Source organism: Alosa pseudoharengus, unplaced genomic scaffold (genome assembly GCF_046254945.1).
Source record: "Alosa pseudoharengus isolate Yale_2024_CS ecotype anadromous, Long Island Sound unplaced genomic scaffold, YU_APseudo_1.1 YU_APseudo_1.1_scf_1, whole genome shotgun sequence".
In the NCBI taxonomy this organism is placed as follows: domain Eukaryota; kingdom Metazoa; phylum Chordata; class Actinopteri; order Clupeiformes; family Clupeidae; genus Alosa; species Alosa pseudoharengus.
The window spans coordinates 18,548,096-18,573,095 of record NW_027468564.1 but is presented as its reverse complement, the minus strand read 5'-3'; the positions used below and the strand labels follow the sequence as shown (position 1 = coordinate 18,573,095).

Genomic DNA, 25,000 nt, shown 5'->3' with positions numbered 1-25,000 from the left:
TGACGCACTCCCTTTCTCTGCCTCTCTCTCTCTCTCTCTCTCTCTCTCTCTCTCTAATAAAGGCATTACTTTCTCTCTATTTATTTAGGGAGGATACATTTGTCATTTAATCCTGGGAGAATGATACTGTATATCAATGATTATATAGTTAATACTATAGTCTATGGATCACAGACTGATACACATACACACATGGAAGTCAAACTGATCTTCACAGGTTTGGTCTGTAACGTGTGTGTGTGTGTGTGTGTGTGTGTGTGTGTGTGTGTGTGTGTGTGTGTGTGTGTGTCTGTGTCTCTTCAGGCTTTATGCTGAACAACAAGCTGACTCAGGTGCTGGTGGCCCGCTATGCCGATAACGAGACCATCGACTTTGACAACTTTGTGTGCTGCCTGGTCAAGCTGGAGGCCATGTACAGTACGTGTCTGCACTAGAAAACACTGTATATATATATACATACATACATTTATATACATACATACATGTATATATTTTATTTAATTTTTTCAGATCTCTACTGAGATATGAGTCACTCTAGTTGACTATCCTGAAATAAGACTCACTGTGTGCTCAAGCTCGTGATGCAGACGATGTTGAAGTAGGATTTGCTCACTGCTCTGACTGAACCTTAATGCCTGATGATGACCGATGTTGTTTGTGTGTTTGTTTGTTTGTGTGTTTGCAGAAGCCTTCCGGGAGCTGGACAGGGATGGCACGGGTGTGGCGGAGCTCAACCTGACCGAGGTGACCAGCACCGTGTTACACACATTCAGCGGCCATTCAGCAAACACTCTCACACATTCAGCAAACACTCTCACACATTCAGCAAACACTCTCACACATTCAGCAAACACTCTCACACATTCAGCAGCAGCAGCCATTCAGCAAACACTCTCACACATTCAGCAAACACTCTCACACATTCAGCAGCCATTCAGCAAACACTCTCACACATTCAGCGGCCATTCAGCAAACACTCTCACACATTCAGCAAACACTCTCACACATTCAGCAAACACTCTCACACATTCAGCAAACACTCTCACACATTCAGCGGCCATTCAGCAAACACTCACACATTCAGCAAACACTCTCACACATTCAGCAAACACTCTCACACATTCAGCAGCCATTCAGCAAACACTCTCACACATTCAGCGGCCATTCAGCAAACACTCTCACACGTGCATTAATTTCCGGTGTATTAACTGCATTGTGTAAAAACCGCAGGATACTGTTTTATGCAAGTTAAAAAAACAGGACTATATTAATACCATATTAACTGCCCCCGTGTATTAACCTCATGGCTCTAAGAATTTTTGTAGAATCAATGTATGGTTGGGAAATTACGGTAGTGCTAAACACTCTTAGCCTGGGTGTTCCCATGCTGCCTTGCGCACGATTTGATTTACGCTGCTAAGGCAGCCTGGAGACCATGGAGCAAATTTTCGCCTGAGATGGGAGACCAATCACAGAACAAGGGGGAAAGCAAGACCATGATGAGCTATGCACAGAGGCATTTGATAGACATCCGTGGCACCCAATAAACAGATCTGGGCATTTTTTTCAAATACGAGAAAATTAACGTTTGGTTCCCAGACCACGTCTCATTGAGAAGTGGTAGCGCTAGCCAGGCTAAAACACTCTTACATTCATGTAGCAGACGCTCTCATACAGTACAAAGCCATGTGCAGTACCGAGTTGTTCTCAGCAGCTCCTTTTTGCTACTGTGGAACTGAAGCCACAGGGTCGGGTTCCCGTACACGGATTAAGCTGAAACAACTTTGAGGAATATGATCCCCGTTGAGAAAAAGCTTTTAGCCTCGCACTTGGATTAATCAATATACGGGAAACAGGCGGATGATGTTGGGGAAACAGGCGGATGATGTTGGGGAAACAGGTTGATGATGTTGGGGAAACAGGCGGATGATGTTGGGGAAACAGGTTGATGATGTTGGGGAAACAGGCGGATGATGTTGGGGAAACAGGTTGATGATGTTGGGGAAACAGGCCGATGATGTTGGGGAAACAGGTTGGTGATGTTGTAGGGGCTGTCAGCACCTTGGTGTACTACAGCTAAATGGGCCCTGGTCTTTGCCAGACCTTAGTCAGAATCAGCTGCTGTCTACCTAGTGCCCCTGCCCTAGATTTGAACACGCTGTGATCAGGTAAATGCACTGATGATGAATGGATGTTAGTGAAGTTAGAGCTGCAGTAGAGGTGCTGTAGATGTGACCCCTGTGTTCCTATGCTGTGCTGCTGACTCTTCTCTCCTCTTCCTCTCTCCCTGAGGAGTTGACGTTAGTAAGATGAGGGCTCTGGTAGGAGTGTTGTTGTTCTGCTGACTCTCCTTCTCTCTCTGTTACTGTTACTGTGTGTGTGTGTGTGTGTGTGTGTGTGTGTGTGTGTGTGTGCGTGTGTGTGTGCGTGCGTGTTTGTGATGCTGTGTTGTGCTGACTCCTCTCCTCTCCTTCTCTCTTCCTCAGTGGCTGTACATGAGCATGTGTGGCTGAAGGAGGAGACCAAGACGGCACCCAGAGACCCCCCAGAGGAGCTCTACACCCCCCTCTACCCCAACACCACCCAATCCACTCACCCAACAATAAATACCCCACCCTAAATACCCCCTCCCTTAAGTATAACACTCCTTCAATAAAAGTGCCACCCTTGCCATATCTTCAACACAGAGTTCCTTCCCTGTATCCCCTCCTAATCTATTAAATACTCAGTCTGTCCACCAGAGGGCGCCCTACCTGCCCCCTGCTGCTTATGCTCCACTGGACGCCACCCCCCCCCTCAGGCCTGACTGACCTGCAGAGTCCTCCTGTCCAGTAGGGGGCAGTGTTCTACTCAGATACCAAATACACACTGCCTTACTGCCCACCGCCGTCTCTCACTCTGTCAACGTCTCTCCTTTTGCGCTTGGGTTTACATCTCTCTCTCTCTCTCTCTCTCTCTCTCTCTCTCTCTCTCTCTCTCTCTCTCTAGCCATCTCTCCGTTATTGTTTTCATCGTTTAAGCATTTCTCATTTGTCATGGAGGTCTCTCCTTGATGCCTTCCTTGTTTCATCCATGTTTTTATTAGAGGGAGGGGCTAGGACAGAAAGAGAAGAAAGGGAGGATTTCTAAAAAAAAAGGGAAATGATAATTACCTTTTGTCTTTTTCTCTCTCTCACACTCACTCTCTCCATCATTGAGAGGAAGGTAGATCTCCAGTGAGGCTGAAGCCTCCACCTTCACAGGAATCGTCACCCTCTTTTTTCTTCTTTACTCTTATTTATTATTAATAATATTTTTATCTATTATATTTTTTATTTGATTTCATCTCTTCACTGTATTTATCTATTTCTCTCCCTCTCTCTCTCTCCCTTATTATAGAGGGAAACTGACTGTCATCACAGTAGCCTTTCGCCTCCACTCACAGTACACATAACTGACTTACACTGAACAGGCAAATGCTAGTAGTGTAGCGTAGCATCAACAACAGTGGCTAACCCCTCACCATGGGGAGTTTGTGCGTATGAAAAGGTGCCGGAGGTCCTAGTAGCCCCCCTGCATGTCTTTTAATAGCATGAGAATGTATAGGAACCAGTAAGCTAAATAGATGCTTAGGAAGCAACGATCATAACATCATATGGTTGAATTTCCCCATTGTTGAGTTGCAGGTTTTTCTTTATTGTCGTTCCTCTTCTTCAAGCTTTCTGTAAGCTTAGGCCGAGTTTGGTTTGCATAAGACAAGCTTACACTCAAATTGTAACAGATGCTACCGTAGAAGTTTCTGAAGCAAGAGCATGCAGTGGACAAGTGTGTTGTGTTGTGACTGACCGGATAAGCAAGCTGATAAATAAGTGACTCCAAACAGCCAGCGATGCTTGGTGAATACTGTCCTGCACCACAAGGTGATCAAGAGGGTGTTCAAAATGTATGGAGTCGTGACAAACCTCAAACCTGGGTTATTTCAATCGGAGTAAGTAGTTATGAGCTCCCATTAGAAGAGCCCTGAAAGCTTAATATAGCTTTGTAGCTCACAAAACCAACCATTATGGGGATCTTGTTTCAGAATCTTAAAACTTGCTTGGAGTTAACACATTAAGGTTTGTCGCTAAAGCACGCATTTGGGATAAAGTAAGCATTCCTTGGAATCTTTGGCCTTAATATGTATCTGTGGTGACTGTAAGGTAAGGATTTATATCTGCCAAATAAAGCCTACGTTGAAAATGTGTCACTTTGGAATAAGTGTGAAGGATATTTGGTGGAACATTACATAAAAGTGGGGTCGTACTATTATTATGGCATACCTGCACTGTCAGAATGAACTGCTGTGATGGATTAACCTGCTGAGCAAACATTTTAAATAAACCTCAAACCAAACCCTGAATGATTGTGGTGTGGTGATTGCACACAAGCAAAAGCACAGCTTTCCCCCCAGTTTGTTTTTGGGAACATAACCTAACATTTTAAATGGTACAAGACATTTTTTGAGGCAATCCCAGTAACAGAGAAGCCTACTCGATTATTGCGTATAACAGTTATGACAGACGTGAGTTTAATGTAATTGCAAAGAATTTACAAAGAACAATTTCAAAGCTCACTGATGCATTGCATTACATTGCCAGAGGGAATGCTGAGTCCAGCCATGAGTCTTTAAGAAGGAATCCACTGAGTCTAGGCTTTCGCCTTGGTATCCACAAGTCCCAGAAGAAAACCATCGGCCTCCAGCAGAGTTGTGTCTGTATTTGCCCCCAAGAATCGGGATGTCATCTCCAGATCATCCAGACGAATTCTTACCCTGGTTCCCCGCTGGTACTTGTCACCGTCAGCCGACGGTCGCTTGCAAACGCAGTGGAACTTGCCACCGAAGTCGACGTAGAGGTCGTCCTGGACAATGTGAAAGATTTTACCCACTACTACTTTGTCTTTCGCCGGACCCATCTGGACCAGCGGAGAGTGTCGTAGCAACGAGGCGAAGGACGTCTCGTCCCTCGTTGAGCCGACACGGCTAGAGGAAGTGCTTTCCTGCTTCTGCTGGAGATCCGTGTGAAGCTCGTATGCAACAGCGAACCCACTCTTTGGCTTCTCGGCAGAAGGTTGTTGGGGTTCTGTCTCACCTTGTCCGCCCGGCGGGACGCTGGAATCACTGGTGTAGAGTTTCCTATGCGTATAGAAACTTTGTCTTGGAAATATGCATTTAACGTTACCGCTGCCCAAGCGGCATGCAACCTTGTACACCGCAGCCATTTTTGCTTTGGTCGATTTGGCGCTAAGCATTATGGGTACTTTTTTACGCGAAGTAAATAAAGACAGGATTGAGACAACATATTCAAAAACACTTATAATAATAAAGTGAAGCGATGTCTGTATTGCCTTTAATATGAATCTCAAAATCAATACATAGTTTAAATTTCACATTAAGATGAAGCAACATCGCACAAAGCACCACTGGCTTTCTGTGACGTCTTTTGTTACATTTGTCCCTCTGGCTTACCGTACCGGAAAAGAAACATTCAGTCAAGCAACATGGAGGTGTTTGTGGTTTCACCCTCTCTTCAATCGAGGAGTTTAACGTTTCTTCCAGGATCGACTGTTCAGAATCTAATCGAGCTATTTACCCTTGAAGATGTAAGTGATCATATGTTTGTATTATAACGTTACTTGTTTTCAGTTTGACTGATTATTTAGCGCTAACGCGAAATATGCTAACTTGTTAGCTAGATAGCTAACGTTATGAATAGCAATTGTTTGTTATGATGAACTTTTTCTCGTTTTAGGGTATCCCAACAACCGACTTCTACGTTAAAAACAATGGCAGGCTGTCGTCCGGTGAAGAGCAACTTCAGACTGGGGCTGTGTATCGTTTGGAGCCTCGCTTGTTCGGTGGGAAAGGAGGTTGGTAGAGCTGGAGCAATGTTAGCCCGAAACACATAGTAGAAAGGACAGTGGACACTGGACAGCTAAGCTTTCTTGCTGGCTGCATGACCAACGCGTCCACGTTACATTAAGGATAGGTGGAAAGCGTGTAGCTGTTATATTTAAACAGACATGTCGCGTCGGTGGCTCTGATTATATGCCATTATACCACATCTGTACCAAGTTCATGTACGGCACATACTCAAAGCACACACATTGCACGTCATGTCCTGGTGATTCTCAAAGTTATTTTTTACAGTCTATGGGTTTAAGGTCTGAGTGTGTGTGTATTGTAGACTTCAGAATATGCTGCAGTAATGTCAAGCAGGAGGAAATGAAATGTTACTTGTGATTATATGAAAAATATCACAAGCATCCGATGTTCATGGTGTCTCTCTCCCGCTCCTTGCGACAGGTTTCGGGTCCATGCTCCGAGCTCTGGGGGCGCAGATAGAGAAGACCACTAACCGCGAGGCCTGCAGGGACCTGAGTGGCCGAAGACTGCGAGATGTTAATCACGAGAAAGAGTAAGTCTTTATGGAGCTGTGGAGCAATGCACAGGCCCATCTGTGGTGTCTTGCCGTCTATTGAACAAAGCTTCAGAGACTGATCCAGGGGGCTTGAAAACACAAAAGTGTTACTAATGCTACCCACACATCAGGAGACTTTGAAAAGATTTGGGACAGATTCTTGAAGGGCTGGAGTGCTTTAACTAATGTCCCTCATTAAAGCTTTACTCAAAAGACTACAGTCTTTCAAGAATCTTTCCCAAATCTCATCAAAGTCTTCTGGTGTAAGGATGGCTTTAGTTGCACAAGACATTGGGAAATGGTACTGGTAGACATATACTAATAACAAAACTACACAGGGCCATTTACACATAACACAGATTTCAAAACAATAACAGTAACGTTAACAAACTGACACCAGGCATGCGTTTGAGACTTAGCCATTAAAGCGTCAAACCCTCAACTGTCCGACTGACTCCAGTTCTGTGTGTGAGGGTTAGCTGATAAAGCTGACCTCTGACCTTGGACCTGTGTCTGTTCCAGGATGGCGGAGTGGCTGAAGAAGCAGGCGGACCGCGAGGCGGAGAAGGAGCAGCGGCGCCTGGACCGCCTGCAGAGGAAGCTGGCCGAGCCCAAACACTACTTCAGCGACCCTGACTACGAGCGCCAGTGCCACGACCTCTCCGAGCGGCTCGAGGACTCCGTCCTCAGAGGTACGACAAACCGCTCTCTTACACCGGACCATGCGCTGTGTCCAAAAACCGCCTGGTAACAGTGCTGATCTGTAAATAAGTTGGTGTTTTAGAATGAATTGCTCTTGTTTTGTACATGATGATGCACTGTGTCCAGATTGTGTCTGGCATTGTTATACCTCTAGTGTGAAACTAGTCAGATCCACAGCAGATGTGTTTCTATAATCAGAATGAAAACCAGAATGAGTTTCCTTTCTCCTGCTGCAGGGATTCAGGCTGCCTCTATTGTGAAACTAGTCAGATCCTATAATCAGAATGAAAACTGAGTTTCCTCTCTCCTGCTGCAGGGATGCAGGCTGCCTCTAGTGTGAAACTAGTCAGATCCTATGATCAGAAAGTAAACTGAGCTTCCTCTCTCCTGCTGCAGGGATGCAGGCGGCCAGTCAGATCCTATGATCAGAAAGTAAACTGAGCTTCCTCTCTCCTGCTGCAGGGATGCAGGCGGCCTCTAGTGTGAAACTAGACAGATCCTATGATCAGAAAGTAAACTGAGCTTCCTCTCTCCTGCTGCAGGGATGCAGGCTGCCTCTAGTGTGAAACTAGACAGATCCTATGATCAGAAAGTAAACTGAGCTTCCTCTCTCCTGCTGCAGGGATGCAGGCGGCCTCCAGTGGCCTGGTGCAGGCTGATGAGGGACCCAGCCGTAAACGCCCCGCGGCTGCTACAGTCACGAAAGCCACCAGCGCACCCAAGCCTGGCAAGAAGAAGTGCCTCTGGTGGGTCTGCCGTCAGCAGCACTGTAGCCTTCCGAATAAACATGTCTGGATCTGGAACTTGCTCTCACTCACTCACTCACACACACACACACACACACACACACTCACTCACTCACTCACTCACTCACTCACTCACTCACTCACTCACTCACTCACTCACTCACTCACTCACTCACTCACTCTCTCACTCTCTCACACACACACACACACACACACACACACACACACAGAACGAGCTGACCATCAATGGCACTCTACAAACGGAGCTCTCTTCCCAGTACCACGTCTGCTAGTGTTCCTCCCTCACATTTTCTTTCTTTCTCTCTCTCTCTCTCTCTCTCTCTCTCTCTCTCTCTCTCTCATTGCTAAGATGCTGGTCCTGCTTCTAATGTAATTTTGTTGTGGTGACGAGCATTATGTATTTGAAGTAGAAGCAGCGCTGCAGTAATGCTCATTTACTACAGTCAGCATAGTGACTCCAGCTTGCCACCCTCCTGAGTTTTTAGCCCTTCATTATCTGCGATGGTGAATTATGGGATTGAATCTGTATTGAGGAATTCAATAACATTCTGTTCTTTTTTTTTCTGTGTGTCAGGACTGGTATGGGAGACCTGGCCGGCTCCGACGTGGACAGTGACTCCGCCAGTGATGACGGCGATGATGGCGCTTCCCCATGTGCGTCATCTAGCGCCTCCTGCAGTTCAGGAGGATATACTGCACCTAAATCAGCAGCAGCAGCAGCTGTCGCCCACATCACCCCCCACACGTCCCAGGAGAGTCCCAGCAGCTCCTCCTCCTCCAGCTCAGGGGCCAACTCCCCTCAGAGAAGCCCAGCACAGGAGCCCCATCCTGAGCAGTCCCAGGGAGAAGCTCCCCTGGACTCCCAGGAGGAGGCCCAGGAGGGGACTCGGGCATCAGGCGAGGCCCAGGCTGCAGGGCCTGCGCAGGCCTCAGTGGCTGAGGTGGGGGCAGAGACTGAGAAGCCGGAGGAGAAGATGGACACCGAATCACAGGAGGCAGCCAGCAGCAGCACCAAGAGCGCAGAACCAGAGGTGAGATTCTAAAGAGCGCAGAACCAGAAGAGGGCAGAACCAGAGGTGAGATTCTAAGAGTGCAGAACCAGAGGTGAGGTTCTAAGAGTGCAGAACCAGAGGTGAGATTCTAAAGAGGGCAGAACCAGAGGTGAGATTCTAAAGAGTGCAGAACCAGAGGTGAGGTTCTAAGAGTGCAGAACCAGAGGTGAGATTCTAAAGAGGGCAGAACCAGAGGTGAGATTCTAAAGAGTGCAGAACCAGAGGTGAGGTTCTAAGAGTGCAGAACCAGAGGTGAGATTCTAAAGAGTGCAGAACCAGAGGTGAGATTCTGAGGAGCACTGATATGGGCAGTGTGACGGCATGAAGAGTTGAAACCAAAATTGATCGGCCATATTTGCAAAATTGGGGCAAGGTCTGCACAGTATGTGCTGTTTGGAACCAAAGCATTTGCAGTAAACCGAAAATTGTCCAGGTCTGCTGAAATTGACCATGTTTGGATAAGTCTACTGCAAGTTTTTTTTTCCGATGGCTTGACTTTTGACTGACTTAACTGTCAAATTTGTAAAAATGTACATGTATTTATTTTTCTTCTTTGAGTAGCACCATTTCAACTTTCTCATGTGTCTCTTTGTAGTAGTAGTAGTCACCTCTCTCTCTCTCTTCCTCTCTCTTTTTCTGTATCTTTTATTATTTATTTATTTAATGATGTTTAAATGACAGGAATTGAAAACGTTGCTGTGTGTGTGTGTGTGTGTGTGTGTGTAGGTTCCTGCGGGCCCTCTGGACCTCTCTGCGGTGGACAGCGTGGAGCAGCTGGAGGCCATGGGCCTGGACCGCCTGAAGGGGGCGCTGATGGAGCGCGGCATGAAGTGCGGAGGGACGCTGCAGGAGCGCGCCGCCCGCCTCTTCTCCGTCCGAGGCCTCGCCCCCAACCAGATCGACCCCGCCCTCCTCGCCAAGCCTGCCAAGGGCAAGAAGAAATGAGAGACTGAGAGGGACCCTGGCTTTTAAAAAAGCGGGAGCTGGATTAACTAGATTATTTAAAGTGTTCTAGATATTCCAGGATGTGTGTCAGAATGGGTTTGTGTGGGAATATGGAAAGGAGCAGTGTGGATATGATGGATCTTGGGTCCTGATGAGTTTCAGTTATTCAGTTATTTTTTATTATTATTTAGATTCAGTTATTTTTTTTCAGCATTTATTTTTTAGTTTTTAGACCATGTACCCATATTCTTTTTAAGTATTGTTTTGTTTAGCGGAAAGGTCACAGAAATCAGATGTATTTGCTGCAGTATTGTCTTGACGGTGTCTTTTCTGTATTTCTGATTCACAATTCTGCTGATTTGTAAATAGGTAAAGGGGGCACTTTGGCTCCAATGTGATTCCATATATGCTTGTGGGGAAACCAGATGTATGGGTTTTATGTCCATATGTTCAGTTGTACAGATATTACATTTATAACTGAATAAACAAACATTTTTTTCTTAAATCCTTTGTCTAATTAGTTTTATTTGTACAGTGAATATATATATATATACCACTATAAAGCCATAACCCAACTATACGTTGCCAGTGACATTAAATGTTCCATCTATTGCGTATTTACTCCGACCTGCAGGGGGCGACAAACAACCAGTCTATACTGCATGGTCAGTTCGTACGTACACCGATATCCACAAGTTGTTAAAATGCCGGTAAGTCTTACCGTATGGGTTTCTTTTCTGATACCATTAAATCCTGTTCAACCATTTACCTTAATGGCAACATATAGGGATGACTGCATGAATTTGTCTGTCGTGTGTGTGCAAGAAACTTTACCAGCAGGCAAATGTTAGCAGCACAGTTGCAAGATGGTCAGCTAGTTAGCTAGATACTAGCTAGCGGCGTATAGCAGCATTTAGACGTAGCATCTAGCAGGGGTTTATCAGACCATTGTAGCCTACTGTGGCTAGATTTATTTAATCTGTTCGGTGCATCGCTGGTTATCGGGTGAAATGAATATGCATGCATTGCGGTCTCGCTTTGTAACTTTCTTCTCACACTTGTTCCAAAACCTGCCTTTCACCATCTTCTCTCCCTGACTAGTCGGCGTCGGAGGTGCTGAAGTTGGTGGGGGTGGGGGTGGTTGGTCTCACCCTCGGCATCGAGTGGTTGCGCTGGCTCTACCGACGCCTGAAGCCCGCAGCTCGGGTCACCGAGGTGCTCTTCTTCCCCTGCGAGTCCAGTTGTGTGGAGAGACTGTTCGCTTCAGGAGATGCATCCAAACAACCTTGGTAAACAGTCTTCTTCTTTTATGTAGATAGATAGATATATACTTTTTTTGATCCCCAAGGGGAAATGCAAGGTCTCAGTAGCATACAGACACCACACACAACATTCACTAACAGCAGAACAAGTAATCAAAGTATATAATATAAAAAAAACTCAACTAAGCAATAAGGACAGTAGAAGATAAAGAATATACTAAAATACAAATTATACTAAATAACACTAAATCTAAATCAAATCTAAAACAGTATCCACATAGTGTGCTTAGGGGTGATTAAGCATGAGGCGCTTGCAATGACTGAGGCAGGGACTGTGAGTCTGTGATTCTCTGTGCATAGTGAGGTAAGGTGCTCTCTGTGAGAGTGAGTGTCATGGTGATGGTGCAAATGAGTAAGTCCAACAGTGCAACAGTGCAAGAATAAAGTCTAGAGACCAGCATAAAATAAATATGGACATATAAGAGAGTAGGCTAGGTAATATAAAAAATATATATATCAGTGCAAGAATGGGTTGACGTAATAGGGTTACAGCCATTATACAAGTATTGATTATAAAGCATTAAGTATTAAGTAAAGGTATAAGTGTGGCCTTATGTCTTGTGAACATGAAATTAATTCACATTTCTGAGGGTCTTTTCCCTTCCTCGCTTTACATCCCTTTGCCATTCTTTAATCTTTAATATCATTATTGTCATTCTTTAATCTTTAATATCATCAATATTTAATATCATGCCATCTTTAATGGCCTCCGTTTCGGATTAACGTTAACTGGCTTTGACATCCTCCATGCAGGCAGCCGTGGCCTACTGGTTAGCGCTTCGGACCTGTAACCGGAGGGTTGCCGGTTCGAACCCCGACCAGTAGGAACGGCTGAAGTGCCCTTGAGCAAGGCACCTAACCCCTCACTGCTCCCCGAGCGCCGCTGTTGTTGCAGGCAGCTCACTGCGCCGGGATTAGTGTGTGCTTCACCTCACTGTGTGTTCACTGTGTGCTGAGTGTGTTTCACTAATTCACGGATTGGGATAAATGCAGAGATCAAATTTCCCTCTCGGGATCAAAAGAGTATATATACTTATACTTATACTTACTTATATACATCCCAGATTTAGGATCTCTCCTCTCCCTCTCTATTTGTCTCTGTAGCCCGTGTGGTATGTCTCACAGCCTGAAGGACGACTCGTTTTCCCGGCTGCTGTTCCACCTGTTGTCAGCGCGCGTCTCCCTGGACGTGTGCGTGTTCAGCTTCTCCAACATGGAGCTGAGCCGCGCCGTGCTTCACCTGCACGCCAGGGGCGTGTGTGTGCGCGTCATCATCGATCGCGACTACATGTACATCACTGGATCACAGATAGGAATGCTGCGGAAAGCAGGTGTGTGAAATTCTAATGTCATGGACCCGTTTGTGTGTGTGTGTGTGTGTGTGTGTGTGAGAGAGAGAGAGAGAGTGAGAAATTCTAATGTCATGGACCTGTGTGTGTGTTTGTGTGTGTGTGTGAGGAATTATGGAGTGTGTGTGTGTGTGTGGGGAGGGGGAGGGGGGGGGGGGGTTCGTCACCTACTCCCATCCTATAGGGAGTCAGTGGAATGTCCGTAACAAATCCACAATGTCCCACACAGTCTCCTCTGGACAGACCATATGATTGTAAGAATTCCCCTGGCACGCTTCTGCTCTCTCTCTCTCTCTCTCTCTCTCTCTCTCTCTCTCTCTCTCTCTCTCTCTCTCTCTCTCTCTCTCAATTCAATTACATTTTCAATTCAAGTGAGCTTTATTAGCATGACAAATATTTTTGCATTGCCAAAGCAGAACATACATTTAGACATACATTTACATAGAGGATGCTTGGAATACAGTACATGGCAAATAGATACGCATCCAAGATTAACAAACAGACTGGTGTGTGTGTGTGTGTGTGTGTGTGCGTGTGTGTGCGTGTGTGTGTGCGTGCGTGTGTGCGTGCGTGCGTGCGTGTGTGTGTGTGTGCGTGGCTGCGTGTATGTATGGTGTTTGTCTGTGTAATTATATGGATAGGTGCCATATAAAAGTAATGATTATTTAATTATTTAATTATTTAACCACTGTCCCTTGCATTATGGCATTCGGTGCCGTATTTGGCAGCAAGATTTGCTGTCTGTCCATGCTGTCCGAGTAAGACTGCCATTATTTCTTGTTGTTCTAGATTTCTGAACCCTGGGATTAGGCTTGTGAGCCTGTCAAAGTATGACTTACGTATAGTTGTATATTTCTCACAGTGAAGAAGAAAGTGCACCTCAGTCTCAACCTCACCTGTTATGCAGTGACCACATATTCTTTGCTCTCTTGGCAACCAGGATTTTCTCAGTCTGCCTTTTTCTATGGCTAGACTGTGATAGAGATATTCTTCCAATTGGTATTCAGATTTTATTGACCGGTAACATTCTAATTTGCTTTGGTTTTTTGTCTCCTTTTGCCAATGTTCCAAATATTTTTCTTTAGATTCTTGAATGATCTTATTGGTGTTCAGTTTGAAAGCAGCACTTGTCTGAGAGAAGTTATTAATGTGTGTTAGGGGGAGATTAGTTAGTGGCAGTACAAGCTGACTCAGAGGACTCTTTTCAGGGTTCAGATCTTTCAGGGTTTTTACTGCATTAAAATGCAGTGTGTCAGTGGGACTTGTTTGGAGATGCATCCAGAATTTGAGGGCTCTTTTTTGCATGTTGATGGCTAATGGGAATCTGCCTAGTTCTGCTCTGCATGCATTGTTTGGTGTTTTCTTTTGGATTTTTAAGATCAATCGGCAGAACTCTGCATGTAGGCTTTCTATAGGATGTTTGTCCGATCTAGTGTAGCTATGCTCACTGAGTGGACCCCATACCTCACTTCCGTACAGCGCAATGGGCTGGATTACACAGTCAAATATTTTGCACCAGATTTTAATAGGTATGTTTATGTTCCAGAAATTTCTTTTTATTGCATATAGGGCTCTGCGAGCTTTTTCTTTTAGTGCATTAACTGCCATGCTGAAACTCCCCGATGCAGTCATGATTAAGCCAAGGTAAGTGTACTGCATCGTGTGCTCTAGGGCGGTGCTGCCTAGATTGAAATGGTATCTGCGGTCCTGACATCTGGGCTTCTTTTGGAAAATCATGATATTTGTCTTTTTTAGATTTACTGTCAGGGCCCAGTGCTGACAGTATTTCTCTAGCAGGTCCAGCTGCTGCTGTAGCCCCTCTCTCTCTCTTTCTTTCTCTCTCTCTCTCTCTCTCTCTCTCTCTCTCTCTCTCTCTCTCTCTCCCGTCCTCCCTCCTTCCCACCCTCACTCTCATCATCTCTCTCTCTCGTGAGGAATGTTCCAATGCTTCTTACCAGATTAAATCTGCAACGTGTGTGTGTGTGTGTGTGTGTGTGTGTGTGTGTGTGTGTGTGTGTGTGTGTGTGTGTGTGTGTGTGTGTGTGTGTGTGTGTGTCACATGTGAGGGACGTGTGACCTGCAGGACTACTGTTGAGGTTGAGTTATGGGTTCCTGATGTGTGTGTGTGTGTTTGTGTGTGGGTGGGTGTCTGTGTTGCTCAGCTGGTAGACCTTGGGATGAGTAGTTGCAATAAAACCATCCACAACATGCTGTGAATAGTAAATCATATTCACCTCTCCTTTATTTTCCTCTCTCCTACCTCTCCAGGTCATCCTCCTCTCCCTCTCCCTCTCTCCTTCTACCTCTCCATGTCATCCTCCTCTTCCTCTCTCTCTCTCCTTCTACCTCTCCATGTCATCCTCCTCTTCCTCTCCCTCTCTCCTTCTACCTCTCCATGTCATCCTCCTCTTCCTCTCCCTCTCTCCTTCTACCTCTCCATGTCATCTTCCTCTTCCTCTCCCTCTCTCCTTCTACCTCTCCATGTCATCCTCCTCTTCCTCTCCCTCTCTCCTTCTACCTCTCCATGTCATCCTCCTCTTCCTCTCCCTCTCTCCTTCTACCTCTCCATGTCATCCTCCTCTCCCTCTCTCCTTCTACCTCTCCATGTCATCCTCCTCTTCCTCTCCCTCTCTCCTTCTACCTCTCCATGTCATCCTCCTCTTCCTCTCCCTCTCTCCTTCTACCTCTCCATGTCATCCTCCTCTTCCTCTCCCTCTCTCCTTCTACCTCTCCATGTCATCCTCCTCTCCCTCTCTCCTTCTACCTCTCCATGTCATCCTCCTCTTCCTCTCCCTCTCTCCTTCTACCTCTCCATGTCATCCTCCTCTTCCTCTCTCTCTCCTACCTCTCCATGTCATCCTCCTCTTCCTCTCCCTCTCTCCTTCTACCTCTCCATGTCATCCTCCTCTTCCTCTCCCTCTCTCCTTCTACCTCTCCATGTCATCCTCCTCTTCCTCTCCCTCTCTCCTTCTACCTCTCCATGTCATCCTCCTCTTTCTCTCTCTCCTTCTACCTCTCCATGTCATCCTCCTCTTCCTCTCTTTCTCCTACCACTCCATGTCCTCCTCTTCCTCTCTCTCTCCTTCTACCTCTCCATGTACTCCTATTCCTCTCTCTCTCTATCTTCGTGGTTCTCCTCCTTGTCATCCTCCTCTTCCTCTCTCTCTCTATCTTCGTGGTTCTCCTCCTTGCTGCTGGTGACCGACCACCAAGTTCTCTATCGCACCTGCAGCTCTAATAATGATCTCTCTCCTCCTTCCTCCTCTTCCTCACTTCCTCTCCTCCTCTTCCTCCACCTCCTCCTCTTCCTCACTTCCTCCCCTCCTCCCTCCTCTTCCTCCTCCTCCTCCACCTCTTCATCATCCTCCTCCTCCTCCTCCCTGTCCCAGGCGTCCCCGTGCGTCACGAGCTGAGCCGGGCGGTCCACATGCACCACAAGTTCTCCATCGCACCTGCAGCTCTAATAATGATCTCTCTCCTCCTTCCTCCTCTTCATCCACCTCTTCCTCCTCCTCCTCCTCCTCCTCCTCCCTGTCCCAGGCGTCCCCGTGCGTCACGAGCTGAGCCGGGCGGTCCACATGCACCACAAGTTCGCCGTGGTGGACGGACGCCTGCTGGTCTGCGGCTCCCTCAACTGGACGATGACGGCGGTGCAGTCCAACCAGGAGAACCTGCTGGTGACCGACGACCCGGCCGTGGTGGCACCCTACAGCGCCCAGTTCCAGCGCCTGTGGTTGGCCAACGACCCCGCCCGTCACAAGGTGCTGCCCGCCCACGACAGCCACCAGAAGGGCAGGGCGCGGAACGGTGGACCAATGATGTTCAAGCGCCGTGACTGGAAGAGCGAAGAGCTCAGCCAGGAAGCTAAAGAAGGCGGGCTTTAAGGATTATTATTATTATTATTATTATGTTAGTAGTTAGCTACTATATGGTATTGTAAATGTTTTAGTTTTAATAGGAAAGGGTTTTTTTTTTTTTTTTAACCGATTATTAATATTATTAAGATTATTTCCACTGATTGTAATGATTGTTTTGTCTATAGTGCCTTTTCGAAACAGTAATAATTGGAGTTATTACTCAGTTCATGTTTATCACTTGTCTTGCTGGGCCACTGACTGTGAGCAGGATGTGTGTTAAGGTGTAGCTGAGCCGTAGCGTGTGGTGGGTGGAGAGTAAACAGACCATGGTCCAGAGAGGGGGGGTGTCGTGTCTGGCCAGATTTTCATCCAGAGAGAGGGGTCTGGGATGGGGTATTGTGCTGCCAGATTTATGGTGTCCCAGCTTTGCTTGGATATGCCAATAAAATTACATTTAAAACATTCCGCTGTGTGTGAGTGGTGTGGAGTGGAGTGGAGTTGTGTGGAGTGGTGTGGAGTGGAGTGGAGTGGAGTGGAGTGGAGTTGTGTGGAGTGGAGTGGAGTGGAGTGGAGTGGAGTGGAGTGGAGTGGAGTTGTGTGGAGTGGAGTGGAGTGGAGTGGAGTGGAGTTGTGTGGAGTGGAGTGGAGTGGAGTGGAGTGGAGTGGAGTTGTGTGGAGTGGAGTTGTGTGGAGTGGAGTGGAGTGGAGTGGAGTTGTGTGGAGTGGAGTGGAGTGGAGTTGTGTGGAGTGGAGTGGAGTTGTGTGGAGTGGAGTGGAGTGTAGCGGAGCGGAGCGGAGTGGAGTGGAGTGGAGTTGTAGCTTGTATGTTATTTCTCATATTGTAAGTCACTGTGGATGCTATGAATAAATCTAATGTAGTGCAGTGAAGACAGAAACACACCAGTCACTTAGGATCACACTGGAAATAACACAGCAGTTTTGAGTAACTCAACGCTCAGACCATAATAAGCTATATCTTGTTCGTAAGTAACACAAATGATTTGCCTAAACTGACAATTGAATACTTTACCAGTGAAAACACACCAGTCACTTAATGCAACCGATCCATCTGATATCACCATGTAGCGTTTGACCCAGAGTCACAGCTGCCCCAGAATCTGTCAGATGCAGGTTGTCATCATGCACACTATTTAGACCAGGGGTCCCCAAAATAGTTTAGTCCAAGGCCCAGATTATCCCAAGCATGCCAAACCAAGGGCCAAAGCATCCACACACATACTCCCGCAAAAACGTTAAAAAATTGAAAAATGTCTCTATCTGATTGACCAGAAACAATTTAATTCACTGCACCTCTGAAAGCAAATAAGCAGCACGGTGACAATATCTGCCCAAATTATATTGATACTGACAGCAAAAAAAATATTGTAATCTTTGGCAAAAAACAAAACATCAGCAACAGACATGGAACTTTAGATTTTAAAAATCTGAATATTTTGCCAATGTCAGTGTAAGATAGTGGTATATAATATACTATTATGATTATGTACCATCTTATTTAGATGTCCTATTGGTGAACACTGTTAAACTTTTCAACGAAGTAAGGAGGACGTGGTGCTCTGTGTGTGCACTGATGTTGCCAACGTGTGCATTTAACTCTTGTCCTAAAAACATGTATTTGCCCATGCATTCATGTATTTGCCTATGGTGTGATATTATTTATTCATCGATGGTGTGGCCATCCCCATGCCTTGGGAGTAGCCTGCGTGTCGTGGCTGCTCTGCGCAGATCTTTCTGGCTTATCTAAGCAACAACGCTTCAGAATCCGATCTGTGTTTGTAGGTGGTGTGCACCGTTAACAGAACGAACCAAGGCTACCGCACAGACTAAAGACAGCTGCCAAGGAAGCTATCAAAGCCATCGTGGGGGCAGACCTGGGCGCGCCTCAAGTCGCGCAGAAGACTGTGCAGTTGGCAAACTTCCGCTTGGCTTCCGTAAGACCGGATTCACGTCTCCGGTGGAGACGAGCGAGTGCGGCGCATTCCCATCGGTTGCCCAGTTAGGAGAGACGTCGTGAACAAGGCAAAGTGCAGGGCGAGGAAGCGTGTAGTACGTTAGCCTACCAGCGGTGGAGGCTAAGTTATAGTAGCCTACGGTTGCTTAGAGCGGCGTAACCACTCTGTCACATGCGGTCGTCTGTGAATAAGGCGAGAAAACTGAACGAAAGAAGAGGAAAACCCTCAGATATTTCAAAGGAGTGGGAGCTCAAAATCGACACGCTACATCAGTAAGGTATGATATTAAGATAAATATTTTTGGTGAACAGCTGCGTAACGTTTCCAATACTTCTCTCTGTTGGGCACCATCGTTTCCAATACTTCTCTCTGTTGGGCACCATATGGACACCGGTAGAGCGTCGGCAAGTGTTACAACTTAATTCTAAGCCAGTGCGCTCTGGTCCCACTTCAGTAAGCTTAGTGATCACGACTCTTTTGTTCTAAGCTGCAGCTTCTTGAAAACAGTATCCTAGCAAGAAGCGAGGACAGATGTTTCGTAAAGACGTCTGGCTGGAGACTGTCGCTAACCAATTTGCATGCGCCACAGGAAACCACTAATTATCCAATTAGTAACTCATCGAGTTATAATGAAGACCGCGTTTTAAGTCTGGCTATTTCCACTGAGTTACTGAATGACGCATCCTATTTGTGTGTGGTTGTGTGTATGTGTGGTTGTGCATGTGTGAGCGTGTTTGTTCGTGCGTGTGTTCCTTCCCAGAGGTGTGGCCGACTGGTATATCCTGTTGAGAGGGCTTCCCCCGCAAGCCGCTAGCGCTGCTGCTTCGCTCTGTTCCCAAACAAGCCACTGCTAGGCTAGACTGTAGTTGTCACGGCGACACCACGTCACATTTCGACATGACCAGCTACGTTTTCCCTCGTCGTCGTCGTCGTCGCTGTAGTAGGCTATAATATGGATAACTTTGCGAAATGGATATGAGTACTAGAGCCTTTTATTTAGGGGGGCCTCCACGTGTCAGTGGGTGGTCATGGCATGTAGACACCTGTTTTTTTTTTTTTTTTTTTAAACCCATGATGGTTTATTATAGTGGGTATTGGGAAATTCCTTGGTAGGAGAGACTAGCCTTCATCCCCAGTGGTGCGTGCGCTCTGCTTGCTTCATGTCTGGCTAATAGTCCACAGAATTAGTGATAGCACCCAATGTTTCAACATCCAGCACTTTCAGGCCTGTGGCTGATAAGGCAGCTGTGTGAGCCACAGGGAAGGACCTGGCAATGAGCAGCCCACTCTTAACCAAGTCCCAAGAGCCCATAAAGGGCCCCCACCCACCCTTGCTGAAACAGCCAACCTAACCAATGCAATGTCAGTCATTTCATTCAGACACTGTCTCTGTGTGTGTGTGTGTGTGTGTGTGTGTGTGTTTGGCTGTGTGTGTGTGTGTGTTTGGCTGTGTGTGTGTGTGTGTGTGTGTGTGCGTGCGTGTAGAAGTGCTGCAGTAATAATCAGTGGCCATTGCTGATGCTTATGGGGCCTCCTCACTCTTTAAGCACCTCTGGCTCATAGCCGCCCTGTGTCTGCACTTTTGCACTGCACCTCTCCCTCCCTCTCTCTCTCCCTCTCTCTCTCTCTCTCTCTCTTATCCCCCTGCCCTGGCACACAACCTCTCCTCCCTGGCACAAGCCCCACACTCCACTCCACTCCACTCAAACAAACAAAAAACAGAGAGAGAGAGAGAAAGTGAAAGAATCAGAGAGAGAGAAACTGAATGATAGAAGGAAAAAGAGAGAAGGGGAAGAATGAGAATGAACAACTGAATGACAGAAAGATAATTGGCGAGAGAGAGAGACAAACCACGTGGATAAAGTAAGTGTCCATGTGGGAATGTGCTTGAAATACCCTGTTTGTGTGTGTGTGTGTGTGTGTGTGTGTGTGTGTGTGTGTGTGTGTGTGTGTGTGTGTGTGTGTGTGTGTGTGTGTGTGTGTGTGTGTGTGTGTGTGTGTGTGTGTGTGTGTGTGTGTGTGTGTGTGTGTGTGTGTGTGTGTGTGTGTGTGTGTGTGTGTGTGTGTGTGTGTGTGTGTGTGTGTGTGTGTGTGTGTGTGTGTGTGTGTGTGTGTGTGTGTGTGTGTGTGTGTGAGTGAGTGAGTGAGTGAGTGTGTGTGTGAAAGTAAGTGAGTGTGTGTGTGTGAAAGTGAGTGTGTCTGAATACTTTGTGCTGATGTGGTCATCAGGGACTTGGCCCTCCATCAGAGAAAGAGCCGGACTCAGCATCGGAGATTTACGAACAGGAAGGAGGGGGTGAACAGACGAGTGGACAGAGATAAAGAGAGAGAGAAAGGGAGAGGGGGATGAACACAAGACAATTGGACACAGAGAGATGGAGAGAGAGAAAGAGAGAGGGGGATGAACACAAGACAATTGGACACAGAGAGATTGAGGGAGAGAGAGAGGGAGAGAGGGATGAACACAAGACTAGTGGAGAGAGAGAGGGAGAGAGAGGGATGAACACAATACTAGTGGAGAGAGAGAGGGAGAGAGAGGGATGAACACAATACTAGTGGAGAGAGAGAGGGATGAACAGAGAGAGAGAGAGGGATGAACACAATACTAGTGGAGAGAGAGAGAGGGATGAACACAATACTAATGGAGAGAGAGAGGGAGAGAGAGGGATGAACACAATACTAGTGGAGAGAGAGAGAGGGATGAACACAAGACTAGTGGAGAGAGGGAGAGAGGGATGAACACAAGACTAGTGGAGAGAGAGAGAGAGGGATGAACACAAGACTAGTGGAGAGAGGGAGAGAGGGATGAACACAAGACTAGTGGAGAGAGAGAGAGGGATGAACACAAGACTAGTGGAGAGAGAGAGAGAGGGATGAACACAAGACTAGTGGAGAGAGGGAGAGAGGGATGAACACAAGACTAGTGGAGAGAGAGAGGGAGAGAGAGGGATGAACACAATACTAGTGGAGAGAGAGAGAGGGATGAACACAAGACTAGTGGAGAGAGGGAGAGGGATGAACACAAGACTAGTGGAGAGAGGGAGAGAGGGATGAACACAAGACTAGTGGAGAGAGAGAGAGGGATGAACACAAGACTAGTGGAGAGAGAGAGGGATGAACACAAGACTAGTGGAGAGAGGGAGAGAGGGATGAACACAAGACTAGTGGAGAGAGAGAGGGAGAGAGAGGGATGAACACAAGACTAGTGGAGAGAGAGAGGGAGAGAGAGGGATGAACACAATACTAGTGGAGAGAGAGAGAGGGATGAACACAAGACTAGTGGAGAGAGGGAGAGAGAGAGAGGGATGAACACAATACTAGTGGAGAGAGGGAGAGAGAGAGGGATGAACACAATACTAGTGGAGAGAGAGATGGATGAACAGAGAGAGAGAGAGGGATGAACACAAGACTAGTGGAGAGAGAGAGGGAGAGAGAGGGATATGAACACAAGACTAGTGGAGAGAGAGAGAGGGATGAACACAATACTAGTGGAGAGAGAGAGGGAGAGAGAGGGATGAACACAATACTAGTGGAGAGAGGGAGAGAGAGGATGAACGCAAGACTAGTGGAGAGAGAGAGGGAGAGAGAGGGATGAACACAAGACTAGTGGAGAGAGAGAGGGAGAGAGAGGGATGAACACAATACTAGTGGAAGAGAGGGAGAGAGGGATGAACACAAGACTAGTGGAGAGAGAGAGGGAGAGAGAGGGATGAACACAAGACTAGTGGAGAGAGGGAGAGAGGGATGAACACAATACTAGTGGAGAGAGAGAGAGGGATGAACACAATACTAGTGGAGAGAGAGAGGGAGAGAGAGGGATGAACACAATACTAGTGGAGAGAGAGAGGGAGAGAGAGGGATGAACACAATACTAGTGGAGAGAGAGAGAGAGGGATGAACACAATACTAGTGGAGAGAGAGAGGGAGAGAGAGGGATGAACACAAGACTAGTGGAGAGAGAGAGGGAGAGAGAGGGATGAACACAAGACTAGTGGAGAGAGGGATGAACACAATACTAGTGGAGAGAGAGAGGGAGAGAAAGGGATGAACACAATACTAGTGGAGAGAGAGAGGGAGAGAGAGGGATGAACACAATACTAGTGGAGAGAGGGATGAACACAATACTAGTGGAGAGAGAGAGGGAGAGAAAGGGATGAACACAATACTAGTGGAGGAGAGAGAGGAGAGAGAGGATGAACACAATACTAGTGGAGAGAGAGAGGGAGAGAGAGGGATGAACACAAGACTAGTGGAGAGAGGGATGAACACAAGACTAGTGGAGAGAGGGATGAACACAAGACTAGTGGAGAGAGGGATGAACACAAGACTAGTGGAGAGAGGGAGAGAGGGATGAACACAAGACTAGTGGAGAGAGAGAGAGGGATATGAACACAATACTAGTGGAGAGAGAGAGAGGGATGAACACAAGACTAGTGGAGAGAGAGAGAGAGGGATGAACACAAGACTAGTGGAGAGAGGGATGAACACAATACTAGTGGAGAGAGAGAGGGAGAGAGAGGGATGAACACAATACTAGTGGAGAGAGAGAGGGAGAGAGAGGGATGAACACAAGACTAGTGGAGAGAGAGAGAGAGGGATGAACACAAGACTAGTGGAGATAGAGAGAGAGAGAGAGAGATGAACACAAGACAAGTGGACAGAGAGGGGGAGAACAAGACTAGGGAGAGAGAGAGGAGGGGATGAACAACTGGAGAGAGAGAGAGAGGGATGAACACAAGACTAGTGGAGAGAGGGCGGCTGGGGTTCTCAGTCTTTATTGCTTCACTTCCCTGTGTCATTTAGTCTCCCCTCGCTCTGCTGACAGATTTAGGGGTTTGGGGGTCCTCCCCCAGAACATTTTTCATTTGTTTGATGTGATTTCCTGTATTCTGGTGCATTTTGGGAATGGCCAATACTAAATTCAATCAGATTCATAGACCTACATCCTGATTTGTTGATATTGAGGCAATGATTCCATGCAAAGGCTTGGGCTTCAGGGCCCCCTGACCCCTTGGGCCTGGGCCCGGTAGGCCCGTGCAGTATTTCATCCCTGGTGTGTGTGTGTGTGAGATTGTAGTTTAGTTGTTTGGGTCGGAACACCTCACATAATGTCAAGAAAGCCTTCACAGCATGACACCGGCAACATCACCAAAAAGCAGCAATACGCATTTTTTCAGTGGCTTCGGATTATCAGTCAAGCTGTTGGTGATTTTTGAATACTTCGCTAGTTTTGTGCCAACTTTCCACAATGCTGCTTTATGTGTTTAAAGTTCAAAATACCATTTCAGAATGATGTTTGATCCATTTAAAACGAACATTCATTTATTTGCTGAGCTATTCTGTCTTAAATAAACAACAAAATTGTTTGTGAAGTTATTACAAATGACACTTATTCAAACAGTGTACTAGTGTCGTTGACCTGTGTGTGTGTGTGTGTGTGTGTGTGTGTGTGTGTGTGTGTGTGTGTGTGTGTCTGTGTGTGTGTGTGTGTGTGTCTGTGTGTGTGTGTGTGTGTGTGTGTGTCTGTGTGTGTGTGTGTGTGTGTGTTGTCCTCCATGCCTGTAGATGGCGCAGGTGAGCGATCAGCAGGCGCAGGTGCAGCGCGACCTGGCGGATCAGAACTTTGACTACATGTTCAAGCTGCTGCTCATCGGGAACAGCAGCGTGGGCAAGACCAGCTTCCTGTTCCGCTACGCCGACGACTCCTTCACCTCCGCCTTCGTCAGCACCGTGGGCATCGACTTCAAGGTCAAGACCATCTACCGCAACGAGAAGAGGGTCAAGCTGCAGATATGGGTCAGCACACACACACACACACACACACACACACACACACACACAGACACACACACACACACACACACACACACACACACACACACACACAGACACACACACACACACACACACACATACACACACACACACAGACACACACACACACAGACACACACACATGCACACACACACACACACACACACACACACACACACACACACACACAGACACACACACACACACACACACACACACAGACACACACCTACTGCAACAAGAAGAGGGCCAAGCAGATAGGGGGAACACACACATACATCAAACCTGCACACTCTACTGTCTACATCAGATTACCCATTTGCTATTGACACACACACACACACACACACACACACATACACATACACATACACACACACACACACATACATACATACACACACACACACACACACACACATACACACACACACACACACATGAACACACACACACACAGGCACACACATGCACACACACACACACACACACTTACTTTCTGTTACTCTCAAAAACTACTCTCATTAACTGGGATATTAAAGGAAATTACCCTCCCAGTCTGCACAGGACCACATGATTAGGACACACACACACACAAACACACACACACACACACACACACACATACACACACACAATAAATTACCACAGTAAATATTCTGCTGAGTGACATACCCACATACCCCCCCCCCCACCCCCAAACACACACACACATACACATGCATGCACACACACACACTCTGTGGTGGCTAGTTAATGTTTGACTTAGTCTTGCTGAGTG

General features: G+C 46.8%; 5 protein-coding genes across 5 annotated transcripts in view; 4 read left to right on the top strand and 1 right to left on the bottom strand.

The window, feature by feature from the left end:
* capn1b (calpain 1, (mu/I) large subunit b) overlaps positions 1–2,572 on the top strand; it is a 26,259-nt gene extending 23,687 nt beyond the window's left edge. The window contains exons 19-21 of the mRNA XM_076283234.1: positions 304–417; positions 686–744; positions 2,487–2,572. Of these exons, the coding sequence (XP_076139349.1) occupies positions 304–417; positions 686–744; positions 2,487–2,513 (200 nt within the window). The 3' untranslated portion in view covers positions 2,514–2,572. The remainder of the gene's footprint in view (positions 1–303; positions 418–685; positions 745–2,486) is intronic.
* A 1,953-nt stretch (positions 2,573–4,525) lies between these two features.
* Positions 4,526–5,241, bottom strand: mrps28 (mitochondrial ribosomal protein S28). Its single transcript, XM_076285584.1, has one exon. It carries the CDS (start codon positions 5,236–5,238, stop codon positions 4,666–4,668), a length of 573 nt encoding a protein of 190 aa, XP_076141699.1. The 5' UTR covers positions 5,239–5,241; the 3' UTR covers positions 4,526–4,665.
* A 262-nt stretch (positions 5,242–5,503) lies between these two features.
* Positions 5,504–10,408, top strand: sde2 (SDE2 telomere maintenance homolog (S. pombe)). Its single transcript, XM_076283218.1, has 7 exons — positions 5,504–5,619; positions 5,769–5,886; positions 6,323–6,434; positions 6,960–7,129; positions 7,762–7,885; positions 8,481–8,937; positions 9,685–10,408. Exons 1-7 carry the CDS (start codon positions 5,518–5,520, stop codon positions 9,901–9,903), a joined length of 1,302 nt encoding a protein of 433 aa, XP_076139333.1. The 5' UTR covers positions 5,504–5,517; the 3' UTR covers positions 9,904–10,408.
* A 199-nt stretch (positions 10,409–10,607) lies between these two features.
* pld6 (phospholipase D family, member 6) lies at positions 10,608–16,458 on the top strand. Its single transcript, XM_076278899.1, has 4 exons — positions 10,608–10,613; positions 11,005–11,192; positions 12,330–12,556; positions 16,115–16,458. Exons 1-4 carry the CDS (start codon positions 10,608–10,610, stop codon positions 16,456–16,458), a joined length of 765 nt encoding a protein of 254 aa, XP_076135014.1.
* Positions 16,459–18,238: 1,780 nt separating this feature from the next.
* rab3da (RAB3D, member RAS oncogene family, a) overlaps positions 18,239–25,000 on the top strand; it is a 12,196-nt gene continuing 5,434 nt past the window's right edge. Inside the window, exons 1-2 of the mRNA XM_076283211.1 lie at positions 18,239–18,681; positions 23,970–24,200. Coding sequence (XP_076139326.1) covers positions 23,970–24,200 — 231 coding nt within the window. The 5' untranslated portion in view covers positions 18,239–18,681. The remainder of the gene's footprint in view (positions 18,682–23,969; positions 24,201–25,000) is intronic.

What these genes read in the sequence shown, in the direction of transcription:
- mrps28 (XM_076285584.1), bottom strand. Translation starts at nt 5,238, where the DNA reads ATGGCTGCGGTGTACAAGGTTGCATGCCGCTTGGGCAGCGGTAACGTT.
- sde2 (XM_076283218.1), top strand. Translation starts at nt 5,518, where the DNA reads ATGGAGGTGTTTGTGGTTTCACCCTCTCTTCAATCGAGGAGTTTAACG. An exon ending in GATGTTAATCACGAGAAAGA is followed by an intron (nt 6,435 to 6,959) that starts GTAAGTCTTTAT and finishes TGTCTGTTCCAG; the next exon opens with GATGGCGGAGTGGCTGAAGA. An exon ending in CCAAGAGCGCAGAACCAGAG is followed by an intron (nt 8,938 to 9,684) that starts GTGAGATTCTAA and finishes GTGTGTGTGTAG; the next exon opens with GTTCCTGCGGGCCCTCTGGA.
- pld6 (XM_076278899.1), top strand. An exon ending in GATGCATCCAAACAACCTTG is followed by an intron (nt 11,193 to 12,329) that starts GTAAACAGTCTT and finishes TTGTCTCTGTAG; the next exon opens with CCCGTGTGGTATGTCTCACA. An exon ending in AGGAATGCTGCGGAAAGCAG is followed by an intron (nt 12,557 to 16,114) that starts GTGTGTGAAATT and finishes TCCCTGTCCCAG; the next exon opens with GCGTCCCCGTGCGTCACGAG.